The sequence below is a fragment of the Chiloscyllium plagiosum genome, unplaced genomic scaffold (assembly GCF_037043375.1).
Source record: "Chiloscyllium plagiosum isolate Xiang-an unplaced genomic scaffold, Cpla_swu_hap1 HiC_scaffold_11, whole genome shotgun sequence".
Taxonomy (NCBI): Eukaryota; Metazoa; Chordata; class Chondrichthyes; order Orectolobiformes; family Hemiscylliidae; genus Chiloscyllium; species Chiloscyllium plagiosum.
Window position 1 is genome coordinate 27646015 of NW_028270149.1, and position 25425 is coordinate 27671439.

At 38.7% G+C, this 25425-nt stretch overlaps 1 protein-coding gene across 1 annotated transcript in view; it reads left to right on the plus strand.

The window, feature by feature from the left end:
* Nucleotides 1–25425, plus strand: part of tmem164 (transmembrane protein 164) — a 124280-nt gene that overhangs the window by 93033 nt on the left and 5822 nt on the right. Inside the window, exon 5 of the mRNA XM_087991928.1 lies at nt 10285–10385. Coding sequence (XP_087848054.1) covers nt 10285–10385 — 101 coding nt within the window. The remainder of the gene's footprint in view (nt 1–10284; nt 10386–25425) is intronic.

A 25425-nucleotide genomic window follows, 5' to 3' on the forward strand; every position in this document is an offset into this window, starting at 1 on the left:
GCTTCAAATGGTTAATGTTAAACTTTCCATTAACTTTACACTATTGTAATGTTATGACCAGCAAAAAGCAAGTCAAACCAAATCATCTTTAATATCACTAGATTTGCAACACCAGTGAAATTAAAATATTCACTAACACGCAAAATTTGCCTTATTGTTCCTAACCAGACTCTACATATAATAGATCTTGGGCCCCAAGTTTATAACTCAAATAAATGTTAACAATTTATTATTAATGCTGTAACTTTAGCTGGACAAACCTAAACTTGGTTTGAGACAAAAAAACCTGCAGATTCTGGAATCCAAGGTAGACCGGCAGGAGACTGGAAGAACACAGCAAGTCAGGCGGCATCAAGAGATGGGGAAGTCAACATTTTGGATGTAAGTCGTCTTCAGGGCTGAGCGTGGGTGTAGATAAAGGGAGTGGGGGGGGGGCGGGGGGGCGGTGCAGGGTGGTGAGGTAGGCATAGGTGTTTTATTCCTGATGAAGGGATTTTGCTGCACCTCGGATGCTGCCTGAACTGCTGTGCTCTTCCAGCACCACTAATCCAAAATCTGGTTTCCAGCATCTGCAGTCATTGTTTTTACATAGGCGGAGACAGACAGGTAGAGAGTATGACCTGGTTGGTCGGTGGGAGGAATGAATCCGCTTGATGGCTCGAAGGAAGGGTCAATGAGAGGAATGGAAGGGAGGGGGAGGGACTGAGGTTATTTGAAATTGGAGAACTCTCAATTGAGTCCACTGGGCTGTAGGCTGCCCAGATGGAAGATGAGGTGTTGTTCCTCCAAATTGGGGTCTGACTTGCTGTGGCAATGGAGGAGGCCAAGGATAGTCATGTCAGAAAGAGTGTGGGAAAGTGAATCAAAATGGGCGGTGACTGGGAGGTCAGGTTGGCCCTTGCACGCCCAACTGAGATGCTTAGCGAAACGGTCCATTGATTTAAGTTTGGTCTCCCCGATGTAGAGAAGACACAATGGGAGCACTGGATACAGTAAACTAGGTTGGAGGAGAGACAGGTGAACCTCTGTCTCACCTGGAAGGACTGTTTGGGGCTATGCATGGAAGTGAGGGAGATGATGTGCTAACAGGTTTTGCATCTTTTCCGGTTGCAGGGGAAGGTACCAAGGGGCTGAGGGGTTGGTGGGGAGAGTGGCATGAACCAAGGACTGTCAAAGGGACCGGTCCTTGTGGAAGGCAGGGAGGGGTGTGGAGGGGAAGATGTTTTTGGTGGTGGGTTCTAGTTAGAGTTGTCGGAAGTTGGTGGGGTGGTAGATGAGGACAAGGGGGGCTCTGTCTTTATTATGTTTGGAGGGGAATGGAGGCGGTGCAGTGGAGGGCTGTCTGGATGACAAAACTAAATGTCGAGATAGTGTAATTATGACTGTGATTTATTATATTCCAATCTTCTTTGATCATAGCCTATCTGAGAGAATGTGAGGCTAACAGACACCGTTAAGGAATAAATTAAAAAGAAAAAATGTTGCCAGTGTTGTGGAAGAATCACTCCATGTTCTATAAAAAAAATTACCAGGAGACACAGAAAATCCTTCACAAAATTAAACTTTAATCTTGCAAAATCAAAGCTGTGGGAGCCAGCAAACGTCTTCCCTGACTCCCCACAATTTCTTTGTTCTCCTCCATTTTATACAATTTGTTGGTCCCGCACTTATCGGATAACATTAGCATAGCCAATCATGCTGGCTTGCTTTGTCTTTCTAAACTAATCATCGTCTGCCACACTGGTTCCCTACATCACACTTAACCTATCACATTATAACTCCATCATCTTCCAGTGATTTAACTAACCTATCACAATGCACTACCATTATCTGTTACAGGACCCCTGTAACATGATCCCAGGCATACATTGCAACACTAAGGTAACTGCATTACTCTGCCATAATAACTTCCATACCAGTTCAGTTAAACAGTTTCAAATGGTGGACAGACATGATTGCATATTTAATTCTGAAGTCACCAATGAATGCAAACTGTTTCAGTTGACTTCCAGAATTATTTACTTATTTCTTATACATTGGGATTCTTTTCTCAGAACATTCAACAATTCTTTATCTGGTTGTAAAAGTAGAGAGAGAAAAACACAGCAGCTAGTGCTGAAGCTTCCAAAATCATTCTGCATCGGCCAAACTCGGTCAACCCTCTTTTCTCCCTCTTTTTGTTTTTTTTTATTTTCTTGTTAACATTCTCTGTTGTTGGTCGGATAGCACTGGTCCTCCCCAGTTGACCGACTCATAATCCAAAAAGCTGTCAGCCCGTGTATGGCAAAACATTGTGTTGAATTGTGCGGTGTTTCTTAGATTAGTAATTAAGTTGCGTGGTACTCCAGGCCAGTCCGCAACAGCAAACATCTGCATTTAGATTAGATTAGATTCCCTACAGTGTGGAAACAGGGTCTTCGGCCCAACCAGTCCACATCGACCGTCTGAAGAGTAACCCACCCAGACCCATTTCCCTCTGACTAATGCACCGAGCACTATGGGCAATTTAGCATGGCCATTGTCTTTTCTTTTGAAATACACAACTGTACAAAGTTCATCTAACACTAACCTCAACTCTGTTTGCATCATTAAAAAAGTTGATAAAAGTAAAATAAACAAAAGATATTCTCTGCAGTATAGTAATGTTTACTTTTCTCCATTTTATATTAATGACAAGGACAATGTGTATTTACACAGTAGCTTTAACATTGTAAGATATCCCAAGATGCTGTGCCTGTGATATCAACCAAAGTTTATCACCAAATAACATAAGGACATATATGAAGCCAAGTGACCAAAAGCTTGGTCAAAAACATAGGTTTTAGGGAGCACGTTTAAGAAAGGACAAGTGGTGGAGAGTTCAAAGGAATTCCAGAGTTTGTGGCCTAAACAACTGAAGACATGACCGTCAATGACGAAGGGCTTAAAATAAGACCTGCTAAATAGGCCAGAATTGGCACAGCCCTGAGATCTCACAGTTGCACGGTGGAAAAGGTTACAGAAATAAGGAGAGCCAAATGAATGAACGGGTGTTTGATGATTTGAGGGTTGGAAATTTTAAAATCCGGATGAGAATTTTAAAATTGTGTTTCTTAACTGAAAACTGGTCTTGGTCAGCAAGTATTGGATCCTGGATGTATAGTTTTGACTGCAGGTTAGGACATGGGCAGCTGTGTTCATCACAAAACTGGTGGGAAAACTTTTTTTTGTACATGATGTGAAATATGTGGGTTGATGATTCTACTAAAGCATTTCAAGGTCTGACAAAATTAATCTGTGTATACATATGTGTAAACAATCAGGGTGTGCCCATTTAGGCCTAACATATGATGAACGGCTGAGGATCCTGGGAATGTATTAGTTAGAGTTCAGAAGGTTGAGGAGAGATCTAATAGAAACTTACAAGATAATGCATGGCTTAGAAAGGGTGGATGCTGGGAAATTGTTTCTGTCAGGGTGGGATACTAGGCCTCATGGGCGCAGCCTTAGAATTAGAGGGGGTAAATTTAGAACGGAAATGAGGAGACATTTCTTCAGCAGTGAGTGGTGGGCCTGTGGAATTCACTGCAGTGGAGGCTGGGACATTAAATGTCTTCAAGGCAAAGATTGGTAAATTTTTAATCTCTCAAGGAAATAAGGGATATGGAGGGAGTGCAGATAAGTGGCGTTGAAGTGCCCATCAGCCATGATTGAATGGTGGAGTGGTACTTGATGGGCCGAATGGCCTTACTTCAATTTCTATTTTTCTGGTCTTATTTCCAAAGTCTAAATTCACGATTGTAACTTTTCTGTGTAATGTGTTTGTGATGTGCAGTAGTTTGAAGAGCCACTAGAGTTGTAAGTACTTCCAACAATTGTAAATGGATTAATTCAGGACAACAATAACTTATTGTTGATGGATCATGTAATCAGACCATGACCCGTTATGTGAAAGCAGCAGAATATCAAACAGTGTCTGTAAAGTAGGCATCAGAGGAGGCATTTCTCTGAACAGTTGTTCCAGGTTTCTGTTTTTTTGAATAACATATCCTGGCGTGGACTTTTAGTCTTAGTTCTTCAGATTAAAAAAAAAACAATTATTCTCTTTCATAACAAACTTGTGCAGGACCAATGGCAGGCAAGTAATAAACTCTATTATCTAACAATTGATTAGCCTAATTTGCACAAATGCTGGCTAGCTCACAGGCAACCATTTCACTTTCTTTGTAAGCTACCTTGCATATCTAGTAAGATTACATGCAGTGTTTTCTACATATTTTCTTGTATGTGCACATTAGGCAGACTGGACTGTTTTTGGTTGATAAGAAGAGGTTGTTGATTGTGATTGGGCATTATTTCCTGTCAGCAGTTAAGCAATGTTAATGTTGCATTTGAGAATCATAATTTATCCACATGAAGTATGTATGTGGAAAGCCAACGATTCAACTTGAATTTCTTCGTAAACCCTTAAGTAGCTAGAAGTATGGCAGGTTCTAGAGCATACAGTTTTCAAGCCCATCCCACCATTCAATGCAATCATGGCTGATCTGTGGCCTAACTCTATTTACCTGTCTTTGGCCCATATCCCTTGATCCCTTTGATTAACACAAAATAAAATCTCTTGATTTAAAAATAATACAGCATCCACTGTCATTTGTGGAAGTGAGTTCCAAATATCTACCACCCTTTATGCTAAGAACTGCTTTGGAACATCTCTCCTGAATGGTCTGGCCTTAATTCCAGGCTATTTCTGCTTGTTCTAGAATCTCCAACCAGCAAGAATAGTTTATCTGCCCTGCATTTTCCTGTTAATATCTTGAAGACTTCGATCACATTGTCCTGTGAACTTTTAAATTCTAGAGAGGTCTTGGCCTCTGAAGCTGAAGAATTGTTGGAAATGTCTTGGATATGATGGACTTCCCAGGAATTGAGGCTGGGGATATTTGTGGAGTCTTTTCTTCCATTGTCTAATTATCTACCAGCATTCATGACATGATGCCGCAGGATTGCGGAACCTAAATCTGTTTTTATTTTGTTGTGGAATTACTTATCGCTGTGTATCACTTGCTGCTTATGCTATTTGATGTCTGTGAGATTGTGTTGCCATTAAAGTTTGCTACATTATGAATTCAAACCTATCTTCTCTGTTTAAAACATAAAAATAGACAACTTTACACACAAGTTGAAGTTCGTACTTTCTTCGGAGTTTCATGATTTGAGTTCACGCTGTCTTTTTTCAGATGTTCAGTCAAAATCCTGAAAGTTACTCCCCAGTTGTACTCTGCACCCAGTTAATGTAAGAAAGGCTCAAGAAAGGGTTCACCATCAGCTTTTTTTTGAGAGCAATTACAGCTGGGCAATAAATGCTCACTGCCTCTATCCCATGATTAATTTGTCTGTAAAAAGTGCCATGCTGAATACAGAATGAGTAGGTACTTGTCAGAATTCTTCACTCGGATGTTGGGTTGGGAGAATCGTGTTTTAAACTTGCTCTTGAAGGTTTTATATTGTTAGTGCACCATAAGGTACAAGCTGTTTGTTTATATTGTAGCTCGCATTTCCACACATTAGAAACCTTTTACATTCTTCTTTTAACTTAATTTGTTTGCAAAACACATGTAATGCATGCCTTTTTAATGCTTTAATTTAGGACTTTTAGTTCTTTGTAAGATTCACCTCCAACTTTTTAATGATGAGCAATAATTGTTATATTCATCGTTGTAAGTATAAATGTGAGAAAAGTTTTCTCATATATTGTACAATATAGAAAGTTATTTCAGTTGGTCACCTTGTGTTTATGCTGCACATGAACCACCCAGCATCTTTTTTTTTTTAACTAAATCCATAAATGTAACTCCTCTTGCTTTGTCCTTAAGTGTATATATGCAGTTTGCCTCAGTTACTTCTTCAGAAGGAGATTTTATGTTCTAGTGCTTGTGACATTAGCTCTATCTTTGGGCCAGCTCTGGGATCAAGTCCCATGCCTGGACTTGTTAGCCACTGAAAGTACACTTAGTAACATGGCCAATTGGTTGATTATCAGCCTATAAATCCTCCCAATGTTCCTGATAGCAGGCAGTAAGAGTGTGGCAGTTTGATGATCAGCCATTCTTCAGCAGGCAGTGGTAAATCACAGCAGTATTTACCCATAAGCTTGGAGCAGTCCAAGAGAGGTCTGCGGCTCTACAAAGACATGAGAAAATATAACCACAATCCTAATACTGAGTTCTACATTCTAATCGTTTTCTGGATAAAGAGGTTTCTCTTGCATCCCCTATTAATGATTGTCTTCACATTTATATCCTATATATGTACCATATCGAACCAGTATAGCAACGTAAAGACTTCCATTAGGCACTTTCCTTTTTTATGTGAAGAACACCAGCCTATTCAATATAAATAGTATTTACAATCTCAAGATAACATTCATTTTCAATGAAATCTTTCTTCCTCTTGCTGTTTTTTGTTGTAAGCTTTATTTCCATTATAAATTGCTATGTCCCCATTCCTGATGAAGGGCTTTTGCCCGAAATGTCGATTTTCCTGCTCCTCGGATGCTGCCTGAACTGCTGTGCTTTTCCAGCACCACTCTAATCCATATGTCCCCATTTGCGTTGCAAATGGCCTTTGAAAACTTGTCATCTTGTAATTACACCACCTCACCAGAGGTGATACAGTAGTACCTCATTTTTGCATCCCCCTTCGGTTATACTGCAGAACAGCTCAGATGACCTCACCAAATATACTTCTCCAGTACTCAAATGCTTTTGCTATTTCAGTAGAAATAATGTAAAATCAATAGATTTAATAAATACTATATATTAAAATAGAATCATGGTTTCAAAATAGGTATTGAATTAAAATTTGTGTAGCTTATCCAATTATTTCTTCAACCTCATCTCATCGTTAGACCACACTTGGTCTTGACTTTCAAAATTATTGCAGATTTGTCAATAACATATCAAGCATCACATACAGCAAGCCACCCAATATCATAAATCCTCCAGCAAGATTTTCCATGTCTTTCTTTTTGGAAAGAACAACATTTGAGTTATCTGGTCCCTGTAAATTGCCCTGGCCTTCATAATATCCTCTCCATTACGTGACACATCACTGCTGGGTTTATGAAAAGTCATAAGCTCCAACTCACCTTGACCAAATAAATCTAGAGATGGGTTGGAAGTGTAGTCTAAATAAATTAAATAAAGATACCTCAAAAAGAATTGTTTGCAAATACAGCACGCAAAACCTTACTGAGATAGAAGATGGTACAGTAGGGTTTTTACTTGTGTTGTATTGAAGTGCATTGTTTATGTTATGTTTTGCCCTTGCAAAGTAGCAAGTCTGATCAATATGTTTAAAATCACTGGCACAGCGCCAGAAGAGCTGGCAAAATACCCATACCCCTGAATATGAAAATGTGTAGTTAATAGACTTTGGAACTTATTCAGCAGGTATACATAACATTGTTCACCTAAAGTAAGGCAAGTACAAAATATTCAAATGTTAAAGATGTCAAACTGATAATATCTCAGGAGACGAAATTGTATGAAACTTCTTTTTGCACCATGATAATTTCTAGTTTTTACATACTTTGATCACAAACAGTATTTCAATGTTAGTGGAGAGTAAAGAGATTATAAAGAGAGATAATAATTGAATTTTCAACAAAACTACCAGATGATTGTTTCACCAAAAGATACCTCTCATCACTGTCCTGAATTTGATAATGCACCTATCCATTTACAAGGTACTGCATCCCTCTTTATCGAGTTCACAGGAACATGTATGACCTTTCCCAATTAATCCACCTTTAACATAGTGGTTTTCTTTTCCAGTTAGTTCTCTTCCAGATAGACTTCCCACCCCTGCCCCACGCCTCTCCAATCCAACATGCCACTTGTCTCCTTTGAGAGTTAAGCTGAGATTCTTCTTCCTCTCTATCAATCCACCCTCTTCCTCTGCTCTGACATCTCTCTCTCAAATTATGGCCAGCTACCTGTTCGCTTTCACTATCATTCATTTCTCCCTTTTCCATGGTGACCAAGTTACCTTTCACCTCTTGTTTCCCCTTCTCTTCATTTTCTTCTTTCCTGTCTTCTCTTACTGGCATCCATTACCAAATAGGCTACTCTTCTTTATCTTTAATGTCCTGGTAAATAATTATGTCTCAATCATTTATTTTCAGTGATGTTTACCACCATCTGTAGCAAACAATGTCAACTTAATTAATAATGCCCATATCCTGATCGTGAATATCTCTTTCTTAAAAACAGTTCCAGTGTTACTATTAGGAATTGTGGCTTTATGAATTCTATTTCCTGCTCGAAATACTCAGTGACCCTAGCTATTAGTGCGACAAGTCAGAGGGGCACTGAGATGGGGTGAGTTAGCAGTCAAACTCTGGGAGAAGTAGGACTTTGGATTGAGGCACTGAGTTTTGATTCTAACTCGATAACAAGGCTCCAAATGCTAGCATTCTCACTTTTCTCCCTCGAATTAAAAAGGTCATGATTCTCCCTAGTGCCACTTTCCCTGGAATTCTTCCTAAAGAGAGAGAGAGAGAAGTAAGTTGTGTCTCTGTGGTAGGGTGAAAGGGAATCAGGTGGAACCCTAGCAAAGTGCTGCATTAGATTCAGAATATTTAACACTGATGTACATCTGTTTAAAGTATCTTCTGTTTTATATTTGAACAAGGTGGCATTACAGCTGTTAAATTCATGCGGTCAGGATGCAATGATTCATTCCACCTAGGCATTGCCTCCATTTCTAAAGAAGCTCAGATGCAAGTTGATGTAAACTGGGATAACTCAACACCACAATGTAGCATGATAGCAAATTCTGTCCTTTCAGCTGACTCTTCCTGTGGAAAAAAGAGAAAAGAGGGATGACTGCTAAAGAGATCTTTTAAACTTAATTTAAAATAAGACGAGAAGTCAGCCCAAATGGTGGTGGTGAAGAATGTCCATTGTCCAGGCCCTCTGAAGTTTACTTTTCACAGCCTTGATCTGTGCACTGCTATAGCTCGTGGTGCCTGAATATGCCTACATTTGAATGTGTCTGATAATCTGATGATACTAATGCCTGAAGCAGATGGCCATCAGCTTACATCTTAAAATAAGCATCAGGCATGATTTCTACAAGCCAGTATCATTCTCATAAAAATCCCATCACTACTTTACATTGCTATTAACAGAATAACAAAGTCATGAAACTCCTTTTCAATTAAAGCAGAGCAAATGGATTCTAAGGCTGGCTTAAAATTGAAGGATCTGAAAGTATCCGAAAATCTGTCCCTGCTATAAAATCTATGACAGGAATAGAAAAACCACAAATGTTGTATTTGAAAAGTAACAGTGACCAGTCCAATAGCATGATGCATATCTCTGAAATTATTATTGCTCTTGAAAACTTTGGTGAATTATCTACTGTGCTTTGGGCAACTCTCATGTTTTTGTCACTGTCTGGCAAAATGCACACCACAATTTGGCATTGTGTTGCTTCCCAAAGCTACAGTAATAACTGTTTCCCTCTGGAGAAGCTCTGTCTGTAGTAGGTGATAGCTCCTCCTTTTGTTTCTTTCTGTTAAGTCATTAGTTCCCAAGGCCAAGACATCTGGCTCTTTGTGCCATGCTGTCCTTCATATCAGTTGCTTTGTCCACTCTTATTTCAACTCCACTCTCTCCTTTCTAATTAGTCTGTTTAATTTCTTGCAGACCTCATGTACTCATTCAAATTCTCCAGTCCTTTTAAAGAAACCTCTGACCCCCTCCTTGACAATCATTGGAGCAATAAAGATTTTGTTTCTTTTAAATCTTCAAAGGTACAATTTGTTCTTGTGTCTCAAGTCCAAATAATAGCTATAATTCCTTCGCTTTGAATTCGATCTAGGTCTGCCTTCACTTTCACCAGAATCTCTGTGCTCTGGAGCCCATTTGCTGCTGTGTCTGAATGAAGGGAGTTTAAGTGTCACAGCAGGTAATTGAATTAGGGGAGGTGATGGCCTGGTGGTATCGCTGGATTGTTAATCCAGAGACCCAGAAAATGTTCTGGGGACCTGAGTTTGAAGCCTGGGGGAATTGCTGATTGTTGGAAAAAACCCATCTGGTTCACTAATGTTTGTTAGGAAGGGAAACTGCTAAATAAGCCTATGGCAACACTGGGAGCCCCTTTTAGATAAGTTTTGAATTGCCAACCTAATGGTTGAAATCTGTTACAATGAGAAACCTCACATAACAGTCTGATGAAACATTTTGAGGAAATGATTGAATTTACTTTTAACAAACATCTCTTTTGCTTTAAAAGGTGTGTATAAACCCGAACCACTTGGTGATTTTTGGTGGGCCCTCCTTGCTACAGGACTTCTTTTCTTCTATCATTTTACCTTTCTTCAGATCCTTGGCTTGGTGAGTACATTTTTCAAAAAGAATTCCCCAACACTAATGTAAAACATTTAGCATATGTATACATCTGTATTAACTTAGTTTTTCAAGAATTTTGTAGCATGATCTTGTATCATGTAATTTTCCTTGAGCGTGCAAGGGGGGATAAACAAAGAAATAGATGGTATTTTAATTATTCATTGTCCAAGTTGCTTTCCGTTATCTAAATAAACACGTTATTGTCCTGATCAAATGAGAATGTACTCATGTCTCAGAGTCAAGTCTGCAAGGCACATGTGAGACTACACCACACAGCACATAGTCCAGGCTGACACTCCTCTAGTTCTTGAGGGAGTGCTGTGCTGGCAGAGGCACCAGCTATCCAATGAGTTAATGAAGTAAAGACCTTCTCAGGTGGATTATTCAAAAAATCCTATGACCTGCTTCAAAAGAGTTGGGAGTTATACCTGCTGACCTGACCAATAATCACCTTTCAATCATCATCTAAGAAACAGATTACCAAGTCATTTTGACATTAATGTTCGTAGCACTGTGCTGCCAGAAAATTGGCTCCTGCGCTAACTATATATCAACGATATTTCATTGATTGAGACGTGTTTGAGGATTGTATCCTCATGGAAGTGGTCACTGAGGGAAGTGGAATACAAAAATCTGAGAGAATATGCACATTGTCTATTTATACTGTTCTTCTTTTGTTGCATTCAAGCCAGCAACGATGAATGCTGTTAGGAAGCAGTATTATCATAGCTTCTTCATAGAAGATGAAAGGAGTTTATTTTTAACAGTACAACTGTTTGTCTTATAATTTTATCTGTTGTCACAGTAAATCAAAGGATAGATTCAATAAGTTGGGACTGTTCTCCTTGGAGAGAAGGCTGACAGGAGATTTTAAGGTTTTCAAAATCATGAGGGAGATAAGATAGGGAGAAGCTGTTCCCACTTGGAAATTAAAAAAGAACAAGGGATGATAGATTTAAAGTGAAATGCAAAAGAAGCAAGAATGATGTAAGGAAAAACTTTTCCACACAAGTTAAAAATCACACAACACCAGGTTATTGTCCAACAGGTTTAATTGGAAGCACACTAGCTTTTGGAGCATTGCTCCTTCATCAGGTGGATAGTAACCCATGGATATGCTGTAACAAAGTAAAATACTGAATGAAGGAGATGGCTGCAACTGCATTTTCCTGTATTATATGCTTTGGTTTTCAAATTTTAGCTGCGCAGGCTCAGCAATTCAGAATCACAGAAGTGTAATGACACAGGGGAGGCCACAATAAGTAGTTAGGATCTGAAATGCCTGTGTCAATACACTTGTGATTCTGAATTGCTGAGCCTGCGCAGCTGAAATTTGAAAACCAAAGCGTATAATACAGGGAAATGCAATTGCAGCCATCTCCTTCATTCAGTATTTTACTTTGTTACAGCATATCCATGGGTTACTTTCCAGCAAGTATAATGGGCCAGACCAACCCCTTTCAAAGACATCAGGGAGATAGCCTAGACCCTAACGTTTTCATATGTAAAGGCAAGTGTGAGGTCCTTTTGTTCCAGATGTAATTCAGTTGGTCAAACTCCTTAGCTTTAAGCAAAGCACACTTTTTATTCTTTTTTTGAGTTAAAATACAAACAAAAGAAAGAAAAATTGGAATAGCCTGTTGGAATAGTTAATAGAATAATAAATTATTTAACTACTAAACACCAACTATTCTAAATCAGTATCAGCTCATAAACACACCCTTGGCAAAGGCAAATTCAATAAAATATATTATCTCATCTACAATGTTTCTCCAGTCCAGGAGAAAACAACATGGAGGATATTCTGACAAAAAGACAGAACTCGAGCTTTTAGCTGTAGCCAAGAGAGATGCATGAAAACTTCAAAAGCCCAACAACTGTTGGAAGCTAAATGAAAACCCTAGTTCTATGGGAGCCTGACTCCACCCATTCAGGCTGCTTCTATTGTTCCAATCTGTTTTTAAAGAAAATCCCCAAGGCTCACAAGCTGTTTACTTTTACTAGCTTGGAGCAGACCATGTGGCAACTCTTTCTCAATTGTTCTTTTTTAACTAAAAGACAGTACACCTCTTAAAGCCATAATATCATCACACAAGATATTGCATGAGATTTTGATCTTTCTTAAAATGCTTTTGAGTAATGCTGTCATAATAAATGCAAAAGGAGGCCAGTTGTCCAAGATGCGTTTAGTGCAGCTATATCCTTTTTCTTGTCATGAACTGATGACACACTGCTTAAGATCTGTCTTCAGTTTATTGACCTTTTTAAAATGCAGCTGTCAATTTTCCAAGTTTGTGTAGTTCTGACCATCTGATACCACTGTCAATGGAATCACTGAACAGTTAGAACATGGTAAAAGGCAATTGGAAACATGAACTTCCTGCCAAGGTGCTGCAGATGTATACATGTTGGGAATTTCTGATGCACATCAGTAATGCAAGGTTAGACACTGGTCTCCCCTATACTTGAAGTCTTGGGCCATTTTTTATTCACTTTTCAACATTTTGGTGTCTGATGAACCCTTTTACTTTTAGCACAAGCATATTCTTTGCTTTACACTTAAAGACATTCTCTATGCTCCTGTTTTTGTTATAAAACAAACCAAATATGATGAATAGTTTGGTTTTCCCTCTCTCTCTTTTCCTTTGCTTTTGAGAGGTGCAGACAGTTGCTGGAGTGCAGCTGCATTACATAGAAGCCTGATAATCTATCGACATCGCCACTGTTGTAGAGAGTGTGTGGATTGAGTGGTGGGAGGCTCGTCAGAACATCAAAATCAGGTCTAGTCCTCTCCTCGTATGAGTTTTGACTAAATAATGGATGGCAATTAAGAGCAGAATGCAACCAATGTTGTTTCCTCCTTTCTGTACTCCAAGACGTTTTAATATCGGAATTTCATCTTTATCCTGGTCGGACAAAAAAAAAATTACATGTTTTAAAATAATTTTTGACAAAATCTTTATTCTTTGTTAGCATTTTAAATGTCCTTGGAAAATGTTTGCTGAATGCATACAGCTGTTACAAATACAGTTGATATGAGTAATGCATTATTTAGTTAATATTTATGATATTGCTATATAGTTGCTCTGCCACCTGAAAAGATCTAATTAAACATTTATAATTAAAAAGAATTGATTTCCTGACAAGCAGCACAACTGGTATTCCTCAAGGGCTGACATTTACAAAGACAACTGGCTGAACAGATTATATCGTTGACTGACTGCTTGTTGAAATGGTGACAAATGCAGCTTACCTACTGGGCAATATAACCAGTCAAGACCATGAACACAAGAGAGAGATGCTGACAGTCTACAGGTGTACACACACTGCAATGATTGCTGATAGGCAGGGAGAAGAGATCCTGCAAAAAACCTGGCAGGAAATTGCAATTTGTAAACATGAGATTAGATTTCTGCAGAGTGTGGTGGGGAACAATTAGGAACATATGATGGGGTATTCAATTGTTTAAACTAGTTGATAAGGATTTTTTTTCTGTAGGTTAGTGGATTCAGTAAATTTTTGTTAGTGTTGATTTTAGTTTGTTTGTTACAGTAAAAGTCCTAAAATGTGAATTTTGTCATGTGATTCTTTGCCTAGGTCACTGGGTAATTCACTTTTTTATACATGTGATTGGTCTGTACAGGTATTTTAAACAGAGAGGGGTCATTTTCAGTTTGACTGTAACTCATGAGATAATGCAGGCATTGTATCTGAGTCACATCTATTTACAATCTGTTTTGATGACTTGGATGAGGGGATCAAAAGTAATTCCTCTAAATGTGCTGATGATTATAAAAGGAGTTGGGAAAATAAGCTCTGAAAAGGGTACCAAGTCTGTAAAGATATATTGATGGTTTAAATGAGTGGGCATGGACTTGTCAGTTGGAATGCAGTTTGGAGAAATGTGAAGTTGTCCACTTTGACAGGTAATAGAAAAACAGAATGTTTATTAAGAAGCAAGAGATTGGGAAGTGTTGGTATTCAGAGGGCCTGGGTGTCTTTGTACACAAATCACAAATTTGTACCTGCATGTTAGCAAGCAAAGGGTACATTAGTCTTTTGCTACAAAGAAATTGGAATATAAGAAGTCTTGCTGTAATGAATAACGGCCTTGTGAGATCAGACCTAGCGTGCTGGGTGTAGTTTTGGCTCCTTAAGTAAGAAAGGATAAACTTTGTGTGTGGGGAGTGCAAAGGTTGATTGTGTGGGGCAAGGCAAACAAAGTGATTGAGTAAATGTGCCCTGTATTCCCTTGAGTTTAAAAGAATGAAGGTATACTCAATGATATAAAATTCTTTAAGGACATGACGGTTGTTGCTAGAGGATGCTTTCCCTGGCTGAGGGGTGTAGAATTGCTGGTCACAATCTCAGGAAAAGATGTCAGTTGGGACTTTGAAGAAAAACATTTTTAGTTGGAGAATTTTGAATCTTATGGACTCTTCTGCCCCTACATGCTGTGAGTGCACCACTATTGAGCAAATTTAATACGACACTGGTTTTTGGTGCTTAGACTTTATGGTTATTGAAGGACATGGAGACGTCTGCTCTTTTTAAATCGAAGGTTGAAGTTCATCCATGATCTTATTGACTGGTGAAGCATGTCTGAAGGGAGGCATGGCCTATTTCTTTCTAATGATGTTACCGATGGAAGGGAAAAGAGCAATAGGAGAGTTGAGGAAACAGGGAGAATTAGGATCTGTCAAACCCAAATCTTGTACAGTACTATTTGACAGGGACAAGAGTGTGATGATGTGAAAAGATTTTGGAGGAATCTTAGTGTGACTCAATGCAGGGAGAATTGTTTTTCCCAGATTTTCCTGAGCAATGACATTAAAGACTGACTGACTGAAAAATAATCCGTAGCCCAATGAATCATGTATTGCAACATGTTCCAAACTATATACCTGTCATGGGTAATACTATCATCAATCTTCTAATAATAAAATTAAAAACTTACAGTACACTTTAAAAGGATGAGATTAGATGCTGTATGTGAAGGTTTTGTTCCAGAAGTTATACTTTGTTTCTGATTCAATGCTGTTTGATACAATCCAAATGGACAAAAAGGAGGAAGGATGCCTGCTGTGTCGATATCCATGTGTAAACTGGAAAGATTGTTGAGCCAACAGAGAGCAGCCTCCCTCAAACTTTCCACCCGTACAGTCTAATTGACCTTGGAACCTGTTTAGACTAAACTCACGAGCAATATTTTAGCAGCTTCCTTAAATACACAGACTTGTCAGCAGAATTAAACTATAACATGCTCCAGAACCCTTCAATACCTGGGAACAATGTAATAGGAGATAATATGCATAATTAATGTGTATACATCTATGCATAAATATTACATAAAATGTGTTCTTCAACCCTTAGCTGGTGAACAGGTCTAGGTAAATATTTCCATGCTGCTGTTTTAAATTTGCTTGCTGACAAAACACATTTTATTTGTTTAATATTGAATGTTACTTCATTGTTACAGTGTTTATTAAATGTTAAATTCTATGGAGCAATAGCTCTTTGAGATTTGCTGTCCAAATACTGTGCATACGAGAACCACACAATAATTTTCAGATGCCATTGTTGTCAAAGACTGTATAACTTAAAACGTCCCGTAGATTTTCTAGAATTTGGTATAGTGGTACAAAATGACAAAACACAGGCAAATTTTTCAATTCAAAAGATTATGTAACATCCAAATTTTATTTAGTATCTTGCACTTATTTTTATTCCTATCAATTTTAATTGAGAAAATTGCTGTATGTCTTTCCTCTGCAAAACATGAAGCTCAAAAGCAGGCATTGGAATGGGTTAGGATATGAGAAATGATTGGTCTTCCTGCCTGTGGTACAGGTGAGAGCAACATTCTTTTATTGCTTTATAAATGCTTCCTGTAACTTTCTTATCTTACAAGCTGTTAATAAAGGAGGTGAACATTTGTGGATCAATTGAGATTCCACTGGAATACAAGTCATATGTCTGAGGCAATTAAAGTACCAGCACAATACCCCTTCTTTGATTCAGCAAATTTCCTTACCAGGTCAATAGTTTGCTTTTGATGTCATCTACAGACTCCTACATGGCAGACTTCAAATGCCTTCTGTATATCCATATAAATAACATTCACAAACCCCATGCATCACATTATTCGCCTCTTTCAAAAACTCACTTTCTTCATATGATTCACCATTTACCAGTTCTGTTTAACCAGCTGAAAACCTTCAAGTTAAGAATAAGAAACTTTAAGGTAATAACTGTATTTTATTGTCTTCACTCATCTCACTTGTATGCAATCTCAAGTAACTTTGGAGAACATTGAACATTATACTAAACTTGCACTATTCTCTTATAATGACATGAATAGAATAAAAATAGAAACTGACTGGAAATCGATCTTGCATAGTTATAAAATAGGCAAAATATATTTCTTAATTTTACACTGACCTCATCTTGCTAAAGAGTTGTAAGTTTTGCCTTCTGAGAAATTGGAAAATGCACAAGGCCATATGTGAAAACTGCAGTATCCAGTTTTTTAATGACATTTGGATATAATGTTGCATGTTCCTAGTTTTGTAGTTTTGATATGCTCTGTTAGCTCTGAAATACTACAGTTATAGAGTCCTTTTTAGGTATGAACAACGCCATTAAACGCAAGATACAACCTATGGCTGTTTGGATGTTTGCAACACCCACCTTCTATTCATGTCATTATAAGAGAATAATGCAAGTTTAGCATAATTTTCCAAAGTTACCTTACATTGCACACAAGTAAGATGAGTGAAGACAATAAAATACAGTCATTAGCCTAAAGTTTTAGTACCAAATTTCTGTTCATGACTTCAAGGTTTTCAGCTGGTAAAGGTTTTCAAATGGAACTGGTAAATGGTGAATCATATGAAGAAAGTGAATATTTGGAAGAGGTGAATAATGTAATTCATGGGGTGTGAGTGATATTTATATGGACTTCCAGAAGGTAATTGATGAAGTCGACTAGGAGAAAGTGAGGACTGCAGATGCTGGAGATCAGAGTCAAGAGTGTGGTGCGGAAAAGCACAGCAGGAGTTTGTACATGACATCAAAAACAAACTTCTGGATTAGTGGTGCTGGAAGAGCACAGCAGTTCAGGCAGCATGCAAGGAGCTTCGAAATCGACGTTTCAGGCAAAAGCCATTCATCAGATGTTTTTACCATCAAAAACAAACTATTAATCTGGTAAAGAAATTTGCTGAATCAATGAAGGGTTATTGGGCAGGTGCTTTAATTGTCACAGCTGTACAATGTGTATCCCAGTGGAATCTCTGTTAATCCACAATGATTCACCTCCTTTGTTAACAGCTTGGATAATGAGAAAGAAAGCTACACAGCCTATCGTGCCAATGTTAAGCAGTATGAGCAGTGTAAATGTGAATTGCCAAAAAACTGTGGCAATTGGATTTCACTGCAGACTTAAAATCATAAAATTGAGTACTTTGTCAATTGTGAAAAGCTAGAAACATTGAAAGTCCAAAGAGACTTGAACATCCAGTTATATTTACATCAAAATGCCATGGATAGGGCCAAAATAGGACCAAAAGGACATTGGCATGTTGGTTATTATGTCCACAGGAACAGAATACAAAATTGTAGAAGTTACACTCCACAAGTCCTGTCTTTAATTCTGGCATCAGATATTAGATGGCATACAGTGTAGTTCTTTTAAATCAACCTATTGAGATATGTTATGATAACCTTTGAAACAGGTGGAACTTGAACCTTGACCTACTGGCCCAGAAGGAGGGACATTACCACTCTGCCACAGCACACTACTGACAAAGGGAGTGTTGCTTACTAGAATGATAGCTGGGCTCCAAAAGGAAATCACAAGGTGACATTACATAATTGGGGTTGTAGTCCATGGAGTTTAGAAGACTAAGAAGTGATTTGATTGAAGGTTTCAAGGTATTAAGAAGAGGCGATAAGTTAGATTGATAGTATCCAAATTGGGGAGTCTAGAATGAGTGCAATAGCCAAAATATTAGTGCCAAACCTTTCAGAAATGAAGTTAGAAAATAATAAATGTGTGCTTGTGTCCATGGGAACCATTTGAGATACTTTGGGTAGATTCAGTGCCATCAATCCTTCTTACAGGAATTTGTTGAAGTTACTGAAGTCCACTGGGAAAGGACAGCCATGTGAAGCCTTCAGCAGAAGAGAGGCTTTGTTTTGATAAGTAGGATAGATTTATTAGGTAATGCTTAATAGCTAGTTGCATTATAGCTGTGTGACACTGGTCTCTTCTGAGATCCCCAATTAGACTTGAGTAGGTAAATATTACCCTTTGGCTACATGTAAGTTAGTACTGGTTAGCTCCCCACACATACAGTCCTTTCATATTCTTTATGGCTGAGTTTATTGCAAGTTATCTGTTAATTCTTTCTGATACTAGTTGCCTTATACAACAGGAAACGCTTTTAGACGCCTAGCACAATTGAAGTTTTGAAATAACAACAAATGCTAGATCAATTGTTAATGTCAAATCTGAGCTAGATTCTGGTTAAGAGATGTGGAATAGGAATATGGAGTATGTGGAGTTAGACTTGCTGTGATCTAATGAAATTGTGAAACTGGTTCTGGCTAAGTGGTCCATTCTTGTCCCTGTGCTTCTCCCCCCGATGCTTCTACCCAGTAATAATTTCCTCCGTATTTTGCTAATGTAATGACATTCTGTCTATCTGAATGTTCCATGGAAAGTTTATTGTACCGGATTTATTTTGGAATGTTCCTTTTGTGCATCTGCCCTCAGCATTTCATTACTTGTGTAAGTTGCAGCCTTTTTTTAAAATATCAGCCACTAATCAGGTTTTGAGAAGATTTGTAGCTCAGGTTGAGGTTCTGGATGTTGGTTTGCTCGCTGAGCTGGAAGGTTCATTTCTAGATCTTTTGTCACCCTACTAGGTAACATCTTTAGTGGGCCTCCAGACCAAATATTGAACTACAATCATCCCAACATTCACAAATGAAGCTACATTCACAAACGAAGCTACATCAGAACATTATTTCAGCGAGCCAACACACACTGCAGCACAGAGGAACTACGCAGAGCAGAGGAAAATCACCTATACTGAGTATTCAAAAAGAATGGGTACCTAGTGAACACTGTCCACCGATTTCTCAGCAACAAACCTAAACAAGCAGACAAAACACGTCCAGAAACCCTAGCCACTTTCCCCTACATCAAAGACATCTCGTAAATGAATGCCAGACTACTCAGACCCCTTGGCATCATGGTAGCCCACAAACCCACCAACACACTAAAACAGCAGCTAGTGAACTTAAAAGTCCCTATACAGACAACAAGCAAAACTAATGTCATTTACAAAATACCGTGCAAGAACTGTAACAAACACTACATTGGACAAACAGGCAGAAAACTAGCCACTAGGATACATGAACATCAACTAGCCACAAAACGACATGACCCTCTCACACTAGCTCAGTGAGCACACCTACATCCAGATCAGCCACTAATTTAAATTCTCAGTTTTCGTGGCAGATCTTTCTCCTTTGCCACACACTAGAGGTAAACCAGTATCCTCTGTCCCGTGCCTTGAGTTTTGAGATGATCATTTTGTTTCAATGTTGTTTGTCCCCACTGCCATGTTTAATTATATTTTCCTTAAATATTTAATTATCATATTATTCAGAGCATAATGAGCTGCATCAGTTTGATATTGTGATGACTGTGTAGAGTTCTTCAGTCACACGTCTGCTACATGTAAACTTGATTCTAGATATCACTCCAAATAATAAGTTGAAAACGTTGATTGAACCAAAAGCAAAATGTTGGAATTATTTTCAAATGCAATTGTTATATTTTTAAAACTTCATTTTGCGCAGATTTCCCGACCTACTATATTTATGAAGTAAACTGAATGAGGATAATTGTAGCATTATAACCATTAGTTCACTAAACTATAAAATCATGGCAAGTTGCAAATAATAAATGCCTGAAATATTAAGCTAGTCTTGCAGTAAGAACAAATTTGCATTTATATAGCCCCTTAACATGTCTCCCAGACTCTCACAATGAATTACTTCAAAGTTTGTGTCATGTAGATAAATAGTTGCAGCTATTTTTCACACAGCAAGGTCTCTTGAACAACAGGAATACCAATATCCAGTTAATGGTGCTGTAGTCTGAGGGTGGAATGATAGTCAGACTGCAACTGTGCTTTTCAGATAATGACATGGAGCCTTTAAACTCAGCAAAATAGAGTTTTGTTTAACATTTCATCCAAAGCAGGTCTTTGTTTGCATTGCGTTAGCCTTTATTTGTCTAAAGTCCCAAAATGAACCAAAACTGACCAACTGTGGAAAAAAAGAATGTTGGCAAATGGCCCAAGCTTTCACTATTACAGTTAAAAGCAAATGAGAATTTAGCCAACAGAAAATCCTTGCTAATATTTTCCGACCACTTCTGAGAATTGAATCTTATATTGAGAGCAGGTATTGCACTAAACCTTAATGAAATATCTTGGACTCTTTTTGCCAGTTTGGGCCATCCAGTAATCCAGGAACACAAGTTATGTTCTGAAGCTTGCATCCCACCATGGCAGGTCGTGAAATTTGAATTGGATAAAATCTGGAATCTGATCGTATAAACCTTTGCTGATTGTAAAAGGCCACCCAGGTCACTGATGACTGAATCTTTGGAGAAACTTAGCAGATCTGGCAGCATCTGTGGAGAAAAGCGGAGTTAACATTTCAGGTCCAGTTACCCTTCTTGAAGACCCTTCATGAAGAAGGGTAACTGGACCTGAAGCATTAACTCTGCTTTCTGTTCACAGATCCTGCCAGACCTGCTGAGTTTCTTCAGCAATTTCTGTTTTTGTTTGATTTCCAGCATCTCATAGACGTATGGCATGGAAACAGATCCTTCAGTCCAACTTGTTCATGCTGACCTGGATTCCTAAACTGAACTAGTCCCATTTGCCTATGTTTGGCTCATATCTCTTTAAACCTTTCCTATTGCATACCTGTCAAACTTTCTTTTAAATTTTGTAACTGTACCTGCGTCTAGGCCTTCCACCATAGAAGCACCACTCTGTGTGCAAATATTGCTCCTCAGGTGCCTTTTTAATCTTTCCCCCTCACTTTCAACCTATGCCCTTTAGTTTTGAACTTACCCCACCCCAGGGAAAAGACTGTTGTTATTCACCTTATCTATGCTGATGAAATCCCCATGATTTCTTAAACCCCTCAACCTTATTCAGGGAATAAGTCTCAGTCTACCCAGCATTTCCGTATAAGTACAAAGGGATCTGGGAGTGCTAGTCGAGGATTCTCTAAAGGTAAACATGCAGGTTGAATCCGTGATTAAGAAAGCGAATGCAATGTTGTCATTTATCTCAGAGGGTTGGAATATAAAAGCACTGTTGTGCTACTGAGACTTTATAAAGCTCTGGTTAGGCCCCATTTGGAGTACTGTGTCCAGTTTTGGTCCCCACACCTCAGGAAGGACATACTGGCACTGGAGCGTGTCCAGCGGAGATTCACACGGATGATCCCTGGAATGGTAGGTCTAACATACAAGGAACGGCTGAGGATCCTGGGATTGTATTCATTGGAGTTTAGAAGATTAAGGGGAGATCTAATAGAAACTTACAAGATAATACATGGCTTGGAAAGGGTGAACGCTAGGAAATTGTTTCCGTTAGGCGAGGAGACTAGGACCCATGGACAGAGCCTTAGAATTAGAGGGGGTACATTCAGAACAGAAATGCGAAGACATTTCTTCAGCCAGAGAGTGGTGGGCCTGTGGAATTCATTGCCGCGGAGTGCAGTGGAGGCCGTGACGCTAAATGTGTTCAAGGCAGAGATTGATAAATTCTTGATGTCACAAGAAATTAAGGGCTACGGGGAGAATGCGGGTAAGTGGAGTTGAAATGCCCATCAGCCATGATTGAATGGCGGAGTGGACTCGATGGGCCGAATGGCCTTACTTACACTCCTATGTCTTATGGTCTTATAACTCAAACTCTCTGGTCTTGGTAACGTTCCTTTAAATCTTTTGTACACCCTTTCCAATTTAATAATATCCTTCCTATAGCAGAGTGATCAGAATTGTATGCAGTATTCCAAAAGTGGCCTCATCAACCTCCTGTACAGCTGCAACATGACGTCCCAAATCCCGTATTCATTGTTCTGACTAACAAAGGCAAGTGTACCAAAAGCCCTCTTCACCATCCTGTCTACCTGTGGCACCACTTTCAATGGTACCACTTACTATGTACCTGAACCCCTAGGTCTTTCTGTTTGATAACATTCCCCAATGCCCTACCATTAATTGTGTAAATCCTGCTCTGGTTTGACTTACCAAAATGAAACGCCTCACATTTATCTCAATTAAACTCTCTGCCACTCCTTAGCCAATTGGCCCAGCTGATCTAGATCCCTTTGTAATCTTAGGTAACCACCATCACTGTTTACTATACCACAAATGTTGTCATCTGCAAACTTACTAACCATGTTTCCATATTCTCATCAATATCATTTAAATAGATGATAAACAACGGTGGACCCAGCACTGCTACCTGCAGAACACTGCTGGTGTCAGGCCTCTAGTCTGAGAAACAACCCTCTACCACTACCCTGTGTCTCCTACAGTCAAATCAATTTTGTATCTAGTCAGCAAGGTCTTCCTGAATCTCATGTGATCTAACTTTTACTAATCAGTCTATCATTCAGAACCTTGCCAAAGGCTTTACTAAAGTCCTTGTAAACAATGTATACCGCTCTACCCTTCTCTATCCTCTTGGTCATGTTTTCAAAACACTCAATAAAGTTTGTGAAACACGATTTTTCATAGACAATACTATGCCGATTACCTAATCAGTCCTTGCCCCTCCAAATACATTTAAATTCTGTCTCTCAGACTCCCCTCCAAAACATTATCCACCACTGATGTCAGACTCTCTGATTCTTAAACAAAGGCACAATATTAGCCACCCTCCAGTCCTCTGGCACTTCACCCGCACTGTAGTTGATACAAACATCTACGTTAGGGGCCTGCAACTTATTCTCTATCTTCCCACAATATCCTTGGATATACTTGATCAGGTCCTGGTGACTTATCTACCTTTTAAATCTGCAGTTCTTTGTTCTATTTAAGAAAATCTTAAATCTTACTACATGTAACTCCAAATCTACAGCTATGTAGTTTTCTCTGAAATGGCCAAGAGAGCCCTGCTGTTCCAAGACCATTAAAGACAGGCAATAAATACTGGCCTAGCCAGGACTATTCCATGAATGAATTTTGTAAAATACTATCACGGGCAATCATACTTTTGTGTACTTCACTTTGTTTACTTTCCTAATTTCTTGCTTACTTCAGAGCTGCTGTTGGCAGCAAAATTAAGTGCACAAACAGTGTACAGTTTCTTTTTGTCTCTGAGCATTTCTGTCTACCTTTGTGGTGCTTAATGTAAATATTCTGTCACAAAGTTAGGATTGCATCCATATTTATGTGGAAAGCATGCACTGACCTGTTGCTATAAACAGCAAATTAATTATAGTGTGTATATGTAGTAACTATAAAGAAATATATTTGTGTATATTGGTGCATCTCTGAAAACTCTAATCAGTAGTTTCTTTCTAGAGCATCTCAATACGTTTGAATCTCTGCGTGTTCAACATAACTCATTAATGCATCAGTCTTTAGCTATGATTCATTTTAAATGAGTATCATCTTTTAAAGTCTCTAAATGGCAGCTGGAAAAATAGCAGCAGAAATGACATATTGGCATGGCAAACATTTGAAAGACCAGGGAATTATATTTAGCTGCATAAATGCAAGACCGCTTAGTGATGATACTAGTTTCATGTTAAGCGCCATAATCCTGACTCGTGCTTCTGTGAAAGCCACTTGATGTTGTAGCCAATTGCATTCTAGCTTGGTAAGTTGCAAGTCTGGGTTGGCTACTCCCCAATGAGAGCTCTTGGTTTTATGTGGAAGTGAGAAATTTTCACAGAGGCTACAGGCAAAAGCCTTGTAAGGTTAAGTTCTATTCCAATGTAATTTATGGGACAAAGATAGAAAAAAAACGTTCCCATAAAATTCAACAGTTGCCCTTTGCTAAAGAACGCAAACTAGAAGAGAAGAACAATGAATTTTGTCTTAGTTAATGTCTCATGGTCAATTAGGATATGAAGGGGCCTGTCAATGACAGTAGGAACAAGAAATATTTGAAAGAAGAATGGAACAAATCTAGGATCTGTGGACCACTCAGCAGAATATCTCAAAGGTAAAGAAGAAAATCTAGAAACCAAAAATGTAACATCGAATACCCAGAGATTTCTAAATGAAAGGTATGACACCAGGGATTTCTGTGGAACAAAGAGACGGGAGTGTTTGTCCATAGATATCTGAAGGTGGAAGGGCATGTTAGCAGGATGGTGAAAAAAGCATATGGGACACTTGCCTTTATCAATTGAGACATAAACTACAAAAGCAGGGAAGTCATTTTGGAGTTGTACAGAACTTTGGTGAGACCACAGCTACAGTAATGTGTGCAGTTCTGGTTGTCACCTTAGATGAAGGATGTGATTGCACTGGAGGGAGTGCAGAGGAGATTCATCAGGATGCTACCTGGGATGGAAAATTTAAAAGTTATGAGAAAAGTTTTGGTAGGCTCAGGTTATTTTCGTTCGAGTAGAGAAGACTGAGGGGCAATCTGATTGAGGTATACATGATTATGAGGGATAAGGAGCAATTGTTTCCCTTAATTGTAGGGTCAGTCACAAAGGGATGCAAGTTCAAGCTGAGGGGCAGGAGGCTTGGGGGGGGGGGGGGGGGGGGAAATGTGAGGAAAAGTTTTTTTTTTACCCTGAGGGTGGTGATGTCTGGAATGTGCTGCCTCACATGCTTTTAAAAAAGGACTTGAATGAGCAATTGGCATGTCATAATATTTGAGGCTATGGGCCAAGTGTTGGAAAATGAAATTAGATTGAGGATTGGGTGTTTCTCACGTTTCAGTGCAGACTTGATGGG